The 15,112-nt window shown below is 39.2% G+C and overlaps 1 protein-coding gene across 3 annotated transcripts in view; it reads left to right on the forward strand.

Annotated features, from left to right (window-relative positions):
* Positions 1-6,381, forward strand: part of BICD2 (BICD cargo adaptor 2) — a 52,957-nt gene extending 46,576 nt beyond the window's left edge. Inside the window, exons 7-8 of one of the 3 annotated variants that reach the window (XM_084214602.1) lie at positions 928-1,138; positions 4,256-6,381. In XM_084214602.1, coding sequence (XP_084070728.1) covers positions 928-1,138; positions 4,256-4,261 — 217 coding nt within the window. In that variant the 3' untranslated portion in view covers positions 4,262-6,381. Of the gene's footprint in view, positions 1-927; positions 2,516-4,255 lie in introns of those variants that run through there. The other 2 variants (XM_084214603.1, XM_084214601.1) reach the window with 2 other exon arrangements.
* Positions 6,382-15,112: the final 8,731 nt, after the last annotated feature.

The following is a 15,112-nucleotide window of genomic DNA, read 5'->3' on the forward strand; positions in this document are numbered from 1 at the left end:
TTATATTACCTAATGATAAATGTCCCTTTAAGTCAGGGGCTTTTCCATTTCAAAATTTAAAGGAACTTCTCTGCTGATAGTTGTGCTTTTATGAAGAAGATGTATTTTGCAGATGGTAAATTCCACCTGGAACCTATGAATATTTACTTCTCTATCCATATGCATAAATATTGTCTCTGTATACACCTAAAGATAGACTTTAATTTTTTAAATTAAGCAGCTTCCAGACTCAGTGACAATGACTGTAGATGGAACTGCTTGAGGCATTCATATAGCTTTACCACAGCCTTCCCACTAACACAGTTCCTTTAATTGTTCTAAAATTGATTTCGATGGTGAGAACAATTAAATAAAGGCCACTTGCTATTGAGACAACAGCCACTATTTATAGCATAATCAGAGCAGGTTAAAGTAGAATTCTGAAGGATGCTTGTTCTTAATAGTGCTGTTCAGTCACCACTGAAGATTTGTTACTTGTACTTTGTGTAAAGTAACAAACTGCTCAGTTCAGGTGGCCATTTCACAACGCTCCTGTTGCTGCCCTCAGGCCCTTTCCAGCCTGAAGCTTAGAACCACTCTGTAAGCACAGACAAAAGTAGTATGACTGCATGGGATCTACTTGCTATGGGAGGATATCTCACTGACATTCAGACATGACTACAGTTACTTCAGGCTCCACACTTCCTCTCTCCAAGGAGGCTGTTAGTTATACGCTGTCTTGAAAACCACAAACGTGAAGTGCTGAGTGTGGGATTCTAAGAACCCCAGTGAGAAGTAGTTCAACTTTTAGTTGAAGTTCCTGTTTAAGAGTGTGTATATAAGCAGCTGCAAAGCTATCACTGCTGTATAGGCTGGACACAAGGGCTTATGTTGGAAGGTGTTTATAATGGAGCCAGGATTGCTAAAGATCGATGTATTTCATTGCAGATGCGATGAGTATGTCACACAGCTGGATGAAATGCAGCGGCAACTTGCAGCAGCTGAGGATGAGAAGAAGACTCTGAACTCCTTGCTTCGAATGGCTATCCAACAGAAACTGGCCTTGACCCAGCGCCTGGAACATTTGGAACTGGACCATGAGCAGTCCAAAAGGGTGCGCACAAAGTCTGCCTCCAAAGCCAAGGGCAGTAACCCCAGTGTAAGTCCCATTCGGTCCTGTGGAGACAGGTCTGAAGGATCTGTCCTGAACAACCAGGTGTTTTGTGGTGAGAAATATAAAATCTGTTGTGACTAGGACACGTCTAGAAAAACCATAATCTGCATCTTATTTTATGCTGTAACTGTCAGCGTAAATCCCCACTATCTAACGTCACGATGAGTTGACTTGTACTAGTATGTTGTTGAACCAGGTAATACAGATGTATTACTAGTGGTCCTAACTGTAGCTAATGCATAAGTATGGGGATACTATTAACAAGTTAATAGTGGAAACCAGTTAGCTTTTTCCACAATTGACATGTCTGGGGTTTGCTGTTTATGGTAAGTGTTAAGAGTACGCCTGATAGAGTATGTATCTGGTGTTACTGTAGTTTGTATAGCACAAATGTGATCCTTTCTCCAGGGTTGCAGTATACTTCAATAAATGCTTTCATAGACAGAAACAAACAGAAAACCTTCTTTGTTACTGTGGCTTAAGTGGGGAAAAACAAAGGTTAAAATTGGAGCTGTCTCCAGAATTTATACCATTTGGAAACTGGAGTCAAACTTAATTTGCCTGTTGTAGCGGATGTTAAATACTTGCTGTTGTATCACCACTAACCAAAGTCCTAAAGCTTTTATAGGCTATAAAAGCTAAAACAAAACCTGGTACATTATTTACACTCTGCGTCCCTCTCTTCAGAGGGATAATCAGAAGAAACTTGCACATTTATATTAAAAATATGCAATATTAACTCTATCTGATACAAAATTCAAAGTGTTAATTGGGATTCTACCTGGTAGACAGTTCCACTTTAAGAAGTTACGTCCTGAAAGGTTCTGTGTGGTCTTAGGTTGCTCCTTGCAAGCATAACACTTTGGAAAGAACCCGTCTGAGATATCCTTTACAGGAAAGTAGCCACACAATATGTATGTGTAGAATTAGTGTGACTATGGTCTAGCATTGTCAGTCACAAACAGTTTTTCTCAGCTCTCAGTATTAACCTAAATAGGTAGCATTTCAGAGCTCTGATCATTTTTTAAGTACACGGAAGGTACTGCATTCCATATGCAAGCCATGTGTTTCACAGGGCTCTACATTAGAGGCACAGGAAATTGATCCAGATTATCCTGCTAATAATGATTTATGAAGTAGCTTAGTGCACATATTAATCTTTAAAAACTAATAAACCTTTGTTTGATATTGAACTTTTAAGGGGCCTTTCTACCCACTTAATTACAATAAGTTTGACAGTATAGAAGTGTACTTTCTAATTGGTGCCTACATAAGAAAAAAAGATTTAAAATGTTGCTTCTAAAATTGTGGAAAATTTGTGGAGCACAGAAAGGCACAGGTCTTTGTTTAACCCGGAGTTTGAAGTGCCTAGCCTCAGACTTTATTTTAATGTAAAGCCCTGTTCATTTTGTACTCTTTCAAATACTTTTGTACGCCTGTAGTGTTACTAAAAGAAATGCAAGCCTGTGCTGGTGAGTGCTCGATAGCATGGTTCCCAAAGCCATTCTAACCCTGTGCTGTGCTTGTGCTCCGCTGCCTGTGCTTGTCCTTACTCCCAGCTTGCTCTGTGAGCTGCCCGTGCGCACGCAGGAGATATCCCAGTGCTAACAGAAGCTAATGAGAGCATGGCTGGTTTTCCCGCTGAGGGGAAACCATGGGAAATTTTGGCTTCCCAGATATTTTTAGACATGTTGGGGGAAAGTTTAAATTACTACAGTGAGATTTTAAACAAATGGAACTTTGATATAAAGCTGGGAACCATGGAAATGCTGCAGCCCAGAGCCAGAATTTCATTTATTGATCTTGAGAAGAATCAAAAAACCTCAAGTGATTCAATTCTAATACATTTCTAAAACATGACTGTTTGGGGTTTAAACAAATTTCAGTTCTGGTTTTAGAAACTAGGCCCTGCGTGTCTGTTACTACTTCTTTTAGAAAATACTGAATTCACCTGAATTTGAGCTTTAATATTGCTAAATAGCAGGCTTGATATTTTAGAAGAGATATATTTTATAATTTTCAATCCTGCTTTTCTCTTTGCTGCACAATCTTCCAAAAGGCCTTTATTCTTCTCATTCCTACATTAAGTACAATTTAAAAATACATGGTGAAAGCAGGCTTTTGAATGCTAACTTTCTCTGCTCTAATAGACTCAGTAAAAATTCTGCTTCCACCATAGTAGGGAGCTTTAACACAGTTTTCACTGCTTCCATGTCTCTAGTGACAGTACTTTTGCGAAATACTCATGGCAAAAAGGTAAACTGGAGAAATTAATTGAATGCATTGTTAGGTTTTTCTTCAAATTAGTTGGAATTTTCTGTAACAATTCTAGTGTTACCAGACAGTGGCTATTGCTTTTAGGCTTGGCTCCTTCTTTCAGTTCCAAGTGTGAGCAATTTTGCTATTAGCCCAATAGCCTTGGTGATCATTTGCATCTTCAGTCATTTCTGCAAATATTTAAAAAGCCCTAACAGCCAGCCTGACTGCTGTTTGAGTCTATCACCGTTATGGTTTATCCTGTCAGAAAAAGAACTGAGGAATGGTGTAAAGTTACTTGACCCTGCCGTTTGTATTTTTAGGTAATATTTAAGACTGAGTCTTTTTAATTCTTGATTAACAATTTCTTGAGAAGTTCATTTACTGTAAGTCTTTCTTATCAGTCTCAATGGGTTGGGGTAAAGCATGGAAAATTCCTTAAGCCATCACCTACCTCTTCAAGCAGGCTCTTCTGAATGATTCTCTGCATAGGCCTGCATGATATTCTGACTTGCATGTTTCTGGAGAACCTAAAGCTTCACTGAAAACATTTCTTGCACACTCACTGCTTTTAACTTATGCTTGAATAGCAAAGCTGTATTCAGTACTTGTAAGAATCCTTCTTTCTGCAAAGCTGTTGCTTCCAGGCTGAGCCCACAAAGCCTTGTTCACCCACTGGAAAGGCATCTGCAAGCTGGAGTGGCTGCTGTTCCCCCAGCCAGCTAACAGACCCTCAGCCAACTAACCTGCCTGTGCAGCACATGGGTGGGGTTAAGTTTTCAGTTGATTGAGAAATAAACACTGATTTTTTTTTTTCTAATGCTATTTTATTTTTCCATTTTTCAGCTGTAGAGTAGTCCCTGGAGAAGGCCTTTCCAACAGTGCAACACATTTCTTAGCCCTCCTCACTCTGGTTCAAAGTGGTGGCTCATTGCACACAGAATGGAAACCACTGACCTGATCCTAACTTTTGAAAACACCTTTTCCTATATATTACCTGAAACCTTCCCTTTCTTCCTGAAGCTATAAAACAAACAAGCTTTACCTATAAGTGCTGCTGCAGTAAGAAACCTTACAAGTGCTGAAGAAACCTACTTCAAATGTAATCCTCACCATATTAGTCTGTGCTCTCCTAGAAATGTTGGTTGGGGGAATTTACTTAATTGCAGATGCTCATTTTTTACCTGATTGTTAAACCTGTGCACTTTTGATATTTTTCTTTAGCTTCTTTAATTCCTTATGTAGAAGAGTTTATATAAATGCAGTGGTTTGTGCTCATAGTCTCTCTCCAATTTGAAACTTGTGACTTATGAATTATATATCAGCATGTGGCAGAGATTTTGGGGGGGCTCTAGATTGTGATTAGAAAAGAGTTTCAACAAAAAGCAGGAGCTCTGCTAAACTATGTGCTGTGCTTCAGTATCTTTTTTTTATTAAAATGTTATGCTTTATATGTTTAAATTACTGATTTTTTAACTGCCATGTTCATTAAGAAATCCAGGGTATTCCAATTCTGGGGTTTTTTTCATATCGTATTATTATTCTTAGGAATAGTTCAATGTAACAAGAAGAAAACTTGACTTTGCTCTGGTTAAAACAGTAATAGGCACTTGAAAAATATTAAATAAGGAGTATTACACATAAATTCCAGAATTCCTGGGTTTTAGGAAGTTGAAGTATTATCGATTAACAGAATTTTATACAACTATACCAGTTAAATTCCAAATTGGAATTGTTTTGTTACTTTTTCATTTTATTGTGCCAAATTATGGTACATTTAGAAAGAAAAATTCTAAAGTGGTCAGTGATAGGGTGTTATCTGTCAGCGCCTTTCTGTCACTCATTATTGCCAGTAGTGCCTTTGATAATTTGAAAGGAGACTCATAGAGTAGTGTAGGCTAAGTCCTGTCACTTAGGAGGAATGGAATGGCTGGTTTGGAATTTGTTAAAGATGTGGAGCAATAAGTGCAAAGTGAACTCCCATTTCGCACATTTTTAATGGTAGGCTTACTATAGAGTTTATATATTCAATTGTAAAAAATTCTGTTAGTCAATGATATTTCATCATGCAAATCCTTTCAAATTCGGGGTATAGAGGGGAAAAAATCAAAACCACAAACCTGAACAAACATGACTACACTTTGGGAGCCAGATGGACTCATCTTGAACAGATGAGCAGTATATGGCCACATTTATGGTATCAGTCTGGGAATGTGTCAGGAATGTCGCTGACTGTGAGCGGTGGTGGGGGCAGGAGCCACGGCACTGTGTGCAGATGTGAACCGCAGCGCATTGGGATCTCCTTTGCATGTTGTATCTAATTGTGATTTCAGCAAACAGAAAGAGAGAAGCTCATCAACAAGCCGTGCCGGGTTCTCCATGGCTTGGTGAGGCTCATGTGGATGATTAAATTGGTACTTGCCGGAGGGGAGCCCTCCCACTTCTCAAAAAAAGTACAAATTGAATTAATATTGACAGTGCAGAAAGGATTTCTGTTTGCTGGAAAAAGCATTATTATTCCTAGATGTGGGGACTTATATTTCCATCTTCTGTTACGCTATTGGTTCATAAGAAATATTGTTGCATTTAAAATTACTACATTTGTATGTGGGTATTTATTTGAAATGATGTCAAAGTACTGTATTATGTTCTATGTGCATTACCTTTTAGTGGTGGGTTGGTCTCCATTTAATGTCCTGTGCATGTTTTCTTGCCAAGTAACCTTTACACAGATCTGAAAAACAAAAAAGTTATGCTTCTTAAAATGATAACTATGTTAATTGGATAACCTTAGGCGGAGGGGTGGAGGTCAAAACACTGCTTCCAGATTAATAAAATGGTTTTTAATCTAGGAAAGCAATGTGCCTGCGTAAAGGTAGTCACATTGGCAGGAGCAATAAAAGACAAAAGGAATTGCGTGTTCTGCCTCTTGGTTTTGTGGTTTAAGAAGGTGCTGGTTTAAGTAGTTGGCTGAGGAGATTTTCAGCCGGGTGCCAAATAAATACTAATTTTTATCTGAAAGAAACTGAATACCTCACATGAAGTTTTCTGCAGAACTAGAAAATTAATTATTTGTGCTCACGTTCAGGAAGCACCATCCTGTCCTATTCCATGACATCTTCATGGATTAGTTTTGGCCTGGATCCGACTGCTTTAATGTGTCTGCTTTCACTGAACAGCCTTGCAAACACTTGTACAGGGAAACTAAGGGTAGGACTAAGACTGTGGTATTAGTGTTGACAATTCATCCTGAAATTGCATCTTAATTTCTCATGTACTCTCCAACATACTCACATACTGTTAGGGCCCCATCCAGCCTGGCCCTGAACACTTCCCTGGAAGTATTTCCTGGCTTTTTAAAGTCCCTTCCAACCAGTCAGGGGTTCTTTGAAAATCCATTAAGTTGATGTTTGTCCAGTAGAATTAGCAAACAAACTCACAAAAAGACCCTGAAAAAGAATGCCAAAATTCTGAGGGCAAGGCTGAGGTTTGCCCCATCAATACAAAGATATTCCTGGAGCAGTGACTTCAAGTTGTCCCCTAGAGACATCCAATGTAGTTTTATACTCTAGTTTAACAGCTCTTGTGCCCCCAGGTAGGTTTCTCAGAACCGTTCTGCTGGTTGTTTCTCTATCTGGTAGCAGTCAGCTGCATAACACCAGCTCATCAACGTTATTTATAGCTGGAATGCAAGATGCCAGTTTTTCCTTGGGCATTGAAAACACTTGTTCAGGGGTATGCAGTGAATCAGCAGAGCGTGTGTGCTGGGACACTTGCCCTGCTTGTAGACGTCTGCATTTTCTATAACAGGAGTTTTACCTGCAGGATGATCTGCAGAAGAAACATGTAAATCCATCTGCATGCACGTGAGAGCAGACCTGTGAAACAGTAAAACAGGATTCAAAAATGCTTTGGTAAGAAAGAAAATGAGAAAACTGTCGAAGTATTTACATTAAAAGGAGAGTATTTACATTAAAAGGTTGTCTAGTGAATGGCTATTAATGAAAACATTCATTTCTTTGACTCTTTTCTGTGTAGAAAAATCCCCTCCCTAAGCCCTGGGGGAAATGTTGCCTCAGCAGAGATGGAGGGTGGGTTCAGCATTCCAGCTGCAGATGTGGCTGGCGTTAAGTTTGTAGGAGAGGAATCTGCCAGCAAATGTCGCACTCCTGCCTCCTGTGGAGTCAGTAATCCAGCAGTGATTCTTTGTTTCTTGCAAGTGAGGCTTGAAAACAAGTTGCTCACTTCCCAAAAGAGGAACAGATCAGATTTCTGGATGTACCGAGACACCTGAAGATCAGAGACCTGGAAGTTCCCAGGTACCTGGTTTTGTGGGATGAAGGCAATGAACATTGAGGTGCTTTTTGGAGATCCCACTAGATAACATTAAAAAATCAGGCTAGACAAATTATTACAGTAGTTAGAGTTTAAAAAATATATTCACATTCTTGTGATTTTTAAAGGCTGATGTAGTAGATGGACCTACAGGATCAGGAAAAGGTGTTTTTGCATCCAAGAACTTTGAAGAAGCAATTAAAACCAAAAAAGATCACCTCTGGGAGCTCATAACTAAGCAAAGGGCTAGTTAATGTGATTATTCTGAGTGTGTTATTGAGTGTTATTTTGAATGTTTATCTATAAAAGTTTCAAGCAAACATTCGTTAGTCATTGTTGGGAAAATTGCTCATACTCAAACTACGCAAAAGATAGCTTCATCTGTCCTTTTCCAGGAAAAGAGGGGAGAATACTGCTTCCCAGTGCAAATGCAAGTTTCCCCAAGAAGGAAGTAATCACAGCTAAGGAGGGGATGTTTTTCTTTATCCTTACTGGTATCTCAGAGGTAACCTGCGAGCTGATCTGCCCCTTATCTTACCCAGCCCTGTCACTTTGGGACACGCTGCTCCTGAACTAAGCAGGCGGGTTTGATAGTTATCAAGTGAAAGGGTTGTAAAATGCTCTAGGTCCAGCAACTGTTTAAAAAACTCAAAAAGCCCAGGAAAGCAAACTAAAAAGCTGGATCTGGTTCTAGAATTTAGAGTACTTCTGAAGCAGAGGTTATACACTGAGTGGGAGCAGTGTAATGAAAGCTGATTTTTGTGACTGTGCTGGAGAAAACCTGGGAAAAAATTTAAAATTTAGACCAAATCTATACTGATATCTAACTAGGACAATGTATGTAATGTGTTACTTGCAGTTGAAAGTTACACACATGAGCAAAGCTCGAGTTAGCTAGATGTAAATGAAGTGAGTTTAAGGCAGGCTGAAGTGAGTTAGTGCATGTCCAGACCTCCCATCAGCCTCATGAGAATAAGAATTTAACTAAGCTGAAAATTACTTTCAGGGTAGAACCCTCAAATACTGTGGCTTTTCACTGAATCGTGTCATGGTAGAAGTACACTGTATGTAGCCAAATATCTACCCTTGTGGCTATCTTTACATTGCAAGAATTTTGAACAATTTTATATATTTGAAGCATCTCTGATGTTACTTTTAAAAGAAATATAAGCAGGTGGACATTTGGGCTCTGAATGTTCTAGGCTAAAATACTGTAGCAGGCTTAACAGGCAGGAGAAACTTCCATACTGATGTTTTAATATATGGTTTTAAAGCAATCATAAGAGGAAGAAAAAACATTAAAAGAGTGAAACTTGTAAAAATAAATTCTCACTAGCAATTACATGATCCGTCCTCAATAACAACATTAAGGGGTTTTTTGAAACAGATCATTTCTGCTTTTCAAACAGTAATCTATTTGAGGAATTACAATCCTTCATTTTTAAGGAGAGAATAAGAAATAATTCATTTAACTATATGTTTCTTCATATTGCTTGACATCATTTCTTTTTTATCTTCTCCATAAAACTTTGCTCCCTATTTTGTACACAGAAATTTTCAGTTCAACATTGTCTCAGCATTCAGACGCATGCTAACTCACATTTAGCGAAAAAACTCAGTTTGGCAGTTCTGTAATAACAAACAATTTCCCTTTAATTTCTGGTGGTGAGACTGCTACTAACTATGACAGTTATTTTTAATTATATTGACTAAACATTCAGGCAGCTTCTACCAATCTCAAATGTTGCTTAGCTTTTTTTTCCTCTGTGGCTTCTACCCTGGAATTCAAATTAATGCAGCTCAAAGCTTTATCAAGGGATAAAGAATTAAATATTTGATCCAGCAGTGAATCATCAGCTTCCTTCTGTTGCCAGATGAACAACAAACCTTTATTGAGCTATGTATCAGAGCCCTGGAGCTGGAGCAGAAACCTCTCTCCTGTTTAGCAGTCGGATGTCTCCATCAGGGAGCAGAGTGCTGACATGCCATGCATAGTGTTGGAGGGAGGCTGTAGCATGTGATCTTACCTGGCTCTAAGGAGTATCCTAAAATTACCCTGCCTTATTAAGATGGGAAAAGCATTAATTCTTTTTAGCTGGTAATCAAAAGGTTGTTTAGTAACAGGTCTCAAAAATAAGATTCAGTTTGTAAGAGTAAGTTCCCAGCTTACAGAATTCCCAGCTACCAGCTCTCACCAGTACACATAATAACGCAGTTGCTGAATGTCCAGAGCAACTCCCTTTGGAAGTCAGCTTGGTGAAGTAACATTGACTGTGTTCTGCATGGAGGGAGGAGAATCCGTGGTGGGAGTTGAAAAATAGTAAGAAATGTAAAAGGGTTGTGGCCCTTGTGCCTGAACATGCAAAATATAATTATTGGCAGCTGTGTGGAATCAGGGAGCAGTTCTGGGAAAGAACATGAGATGGCAGTGTGATACAGGGCCAGACAGAGCCTGACAGGTCCAGAGAGAGCCAGGCAGGGCCAGGCACCCCCAGCCAGCAGGACTCATCAACTCACAGGACCCTCTGCTGCTTCAAGGAAAATGGGAGCTGAGAGCAGATCAAAGCTGGTCACACTTCTACACTAAGAGATTTGACTTTTGTCTCAAGAATTCTCCCCTTCACCCCTGTCCTTCTCCCTTTTGTTCAGGTTTGCCATGGTTACCCGTGGTTTTGTACAGCTCACCTTGGATGTATTGCTTGCTCTTTCAGTGAGTCACTGGCTTGGCAGCTCAGGGGTATGCAGCTTTATGGATGGATGGATACCAGTGCTGCAGGTGATTACCCTGTGTCACATGGCATACAATAAATGGAACCACAATTGTGAAGTTTTTATCTTTGGGGGGGGGGGGGGGGGTGTTTGTTTTGTTTTGTTTTTTGTTGTTTGTTTTTTTTTTATTGCTTTGGTAACCCACTTCACTTCCTGAGTGTTGTCCATGTCTCACATAAGTATTCTGGGCTTGTGCAGGATCTGTTGTGCATAGAACACTGAACAAATTAACTGCTTGTTAATTTCAGTGCCTAGCAGGAATGGGTTGGGGCAGCGAAAGCTGTCTTCAGCTCAGTGTTAGGTTTGACAGAGTGGTTGGCAACCACTGAGAGTTTGATCTGCACCTTCCCCTTTGTCCATCCATAACCCCAAGTCTGAGAGCCCTGCTTCAATCAGCATGGCCGAGGTTTGGTCCCAGTTGAGTCCAGCAGCCAGCAGCCAGGCTGAGAGATGTGGCTACCTAAAAGTGAGCACTTCCACATATTCTCAGTCACCACTTACTGGCATTGCCAGCTTGCAGGGAGGCTTTGTGAAAGGTAAGAAACCAGGCAGGCAATGCTGAGGGTCCTGCAGCAGACATCATCCTATTGTACAGAGAGGAACAAAGCTAAAATTACTGAAATCAATCAAAAATCTCATTATGTAATAGATAGTGTGGCCACATACATGCTGCATACATGCCTATTTCATTAGTTTAGGCAGTTTTGCTGCCAAGAGCTGATGTGGAAGCTACAGTAATAAGTAAGTCCCAGTGGCATAGCTGCAAAAATTGGTGTAATTCCTCACTAGCAGATCGACCTGCTTCATGAAAAGTAGTAAATAATTCTATTATTTAATCAACAATTAAAGGCTAATAGCACTCCTGAAAAGATTTGATTTTTCTCAGAGAGTTGAAGGAACTCCACCAGAAACTCCGCTCTTGGATCTTCAGTTCATTTCCAATTGTATTTTTTGACTTGTGAGTGAAGTCATATGGCAGAACAGTTGCTGCTGCTGGAAAGGTATTTAAGTCTCACAAATGGATTGCTAGTGAAGACCACACTACTTAAAGCCTGCCTTTGCTCATCATAGTGACAACTAAGAAAATATAGGTATTAAGACAAACAGCCTAACATCTCCTGTCTATTAAGTATATCCAAAATGTCTACACAAGGTAAAAACTAAATCTAGTGTATATTTTGGGAGACAAATATCTAGAAATAAAAATGCTTTGGCTAAAAATCCACAGATTGTAATTTTTCAAGGAAGTTCAGGCTTTATATAATTTATATCTCCCATGTGACAGAAAACAGGCATGTCATTGCAGGGCAGGAGCTGTATGTAGACCTTTTCCTCTGCCTCTGCTTTATGATTCTGCTAAGCCCAGCATAGGCTGGGCAGGACTGTGGTGATCACCCTGGGCTGCTTGAATAGCTCATGACACTATTGAAATCACCAAGATCTTGGTAACGCATAGACCAGCCAAGTCTGTGAGAGGAGCAATTGATGATGGCTGGTGTGAAACTTTATGAGAACCTTTGCATATTTTCATGAAGAGTCATAGAGAATCTGTTTTCAAAAAGCATACATCTGTATTCTGGATAGTTTAATAATAGATTACAGAAATATTGTACTAACCATTTTGCTTTGGGTTTTTTTCAGAGTTAAGTTTTACTAAATATTTTGGCTTCAGCTAATTTGCTGGGTCACCCTTCCGTAATGGAGTAATTCCATAATTGAAGAATTGTACATAGAGTAACAAAAAAAAAAAAAAAAAAAAGAGAACTCTTTTATCAGAATTCAAAATGAGTCAGTGTTTGTTTCTGAACCCAGATTAACAGTGACTAGGGTGACAAAAATCAAGTGCTGGAATTCCCTCTTTCTGTTTAAAAGCTATACCTTGCGTCTTCCAGACCATTGTGGCATGTATTAGAAATCAATATTTCTGGAGTAAATTTCTAATCTAGTGGTGCCGAGGAAAAAACATTATTTCCCTTTCCTGTTTGACAGAGATTCCAGTTTTAGTACCTTTCTAATCAAAGCAGCAATCTGACAGAATCTCAGTTTGGCTGATTTCAGGGCGCTGAAAATCTTGGGTAAAGTCTGCAATGCCCTTTAGATTATTTAATTTCTGAAAGGGCTTAAGTCTAATTCTGCTCATTGTTAAAAGCACTTAGATACCTCTGTGCTTTTTCCTTTTGCATAATGAGATTTGTGTACCTGAAAGTCATTGGCTGTGAAACACATCACCCTTGATGCATGATTCAATTCTTAAAGCACACCTTGTTTTTGAAGGTATGAAAAAGTTAGTGTTGTTTAAAAGTGTTTAATTGAATGGTGACAAGCTAAAGCTCCTCATTTACTTTATAATGTGATACAAGAATAAATTATGGACATGGACTTGAAAGGATCTTCTGGGTCACTGAGTTCACCCCCACTGCTGCAAATTTATGTGCACATCTGACAAGTCTACAGCTTTAAGTAACCCCAAATATAAATGCAAACCCACAGTAAACAGAACCTAATCTATACACAGAGGTGTCTATAACACTACTGTGCTCTGTAGTGAGCTCTGTCACGAGTTCAGCCCTGGTATTCTGGGAACAGCCAACAAACAGAGACACTGACTAAACAGGTGAGGATTCTGGTGTCTGTCACACATGTTGGCTGTTAGCTAGTGGTCAGCAACACCTCCTCATCCTCATCATCCTCTCCGGTGAGGACAGTCACACATCAAGTGTAGCCTTTCTGGTCAGCATGTTATGAGTCCCCTAATGTTCCACCCTCATTTTATACTCCAGAGACAGAAGTGAGTGAATCCACCACCCTTGTATTGTAGCTCATTGGGAGTTTTTTTGTCAAGCAATGGCAGCAGGATTACTGTTTTCCCCAGCCCAGCATTTAAAAGGTGAAGAATGGCTCTTGTGCCCTTCTTGGACATAGAGGACATTTTCAGTTGTGAAGATCAGGCTCCAAAAACAGGTGGTGCACGGATCATTCATTACCTGTTGTAAGAACCTAATTCTGCTTTCAGAGAGCCCAAATAGTAACTGAGGTGTATTACCTTACAAAGATCTGAATCAATTTAAATGAAAAAAAACCCCAAACTGTGAAGTCAGTGTATAAAGAATACTAGTGATATTACAAAGTCCAGGATTGGAAATACATCATTGCTAAAAAAAAATTGACATTCAAGCCCCAGTAAATATTTACGTTCACCTACTTCATGATGTGCAGCCAAAATACTATTCCACTCTGCTATGAAAATCTCATGCCAGAGTTTGAAGGCTGCCACAGGACCACAGCCCAAATGGAGGGCTGCTTTACTTTTATGTGCAGTTCCTTATTTCTGTATATTGTTCTGTGGGTTTTTTTCTTCTGGATTCTTGGCTGCTGTGGTAAGAGGGGTTGGTGAATAAGAAATAGACTTGCTTTTGCCTAATATATTATTAAAACAAAACCCAAACCCTACCACAGTAGAGTTTTGGCTTAAATAAATTTTCCCTTGAAAACTAGCTTTGATCAATCATTTCTTTCAGACTTTTTTTTTTTTTCAAATTTAAAAGCAACAGAATAAGTTTCAGTGCTCCCATAAAATGTATTTGTTTTTATTGCATTTTCTGGTTTAGTCTAGTAAATGAGAAATAAAGCAGTTCTGCTTTGCCTGCAAGTGCAAAGGCCCAGCCTCAAATTCATGAGAATGAGATTGCACAAATACTCAAAAGATGTCACAGTAATCTTCAAATCTTTATTTTCACATGAAAAATAGTCTTTTCAGAAAGAGAAGAAACTCCAATCAAAATTCCAAGATTTATAAATAAGGACTCTGTACACAAAGGACCTCTGTTTTTGCCATAGAGTGTCATGTGCAAAAAGCACATGAAGGTCATCCCAAGAATTATGTGATCCGGAACAAAACACAACATGCATTTCCTACAGGACAAGTGGGGCAGAAAAACCCCATGTATTTGCAAAGCCTTGACTTTTTGGTCTCCAATGTCTTATTAAATCTAGAAAAGGTTATTCTTTCCCTCAATAAATCTATCTTTCCTGGACATGCAGTGGTAATCCTCATTGAACTGCAAAGCCTACCATGAAGAAGATTTACTTTGTATTGGGACAGCTCATCTTGTAACAGAATTTTAATGCAATATGACAGGAAAGCTTTTTATTTTTGGAGAGAAAGAATATCTGTATGAACTTTGCTAACCACTCACTCTGCATTTATTGGCCCTTTACTCTTACACTTGCACACATGTGCATTAGATACCAAGGGACTGAAAACAATTAAAACTAGCCCAAGATAAGGACCATATTCAATGACTGCCCAGTGCTTCAAAGCTTAAAGAAGATTTAAGCCCATTGTACTGGGCCCAAAGTAGAATTCACAGCTAAAGTTTAGTAAAACAGAGGCTTTCAGGTCCTCAGCAAGGTCCAGTTCACTGCAGGAGGTTTCTAACCAGTTTCTAATCTATTTAAGAGAACCTTCAACTTCTTTGAGACTAACACTGTGAATGGCAGAAATGACAGAAATGTTGAGAAGGCAGACTTGTTTCTATTATGACTTCCTTCATAAGACATGAAGAGAAACAGCTCACAGGAAAGACGCTCAAACTCAGC

The sequence above is a fragment of the Fringilla coelebs genome, assembly GCF_963513975.1.
Source record: "Fringilla coelebs genome assembly, chromosome: 13".
NCBI classification, from domain to species: Eukaryota; Metazoa; Chordata; class Aves; order Passeriformes; family Fringillidae; genus Fringilla; species Fringilla coelebs.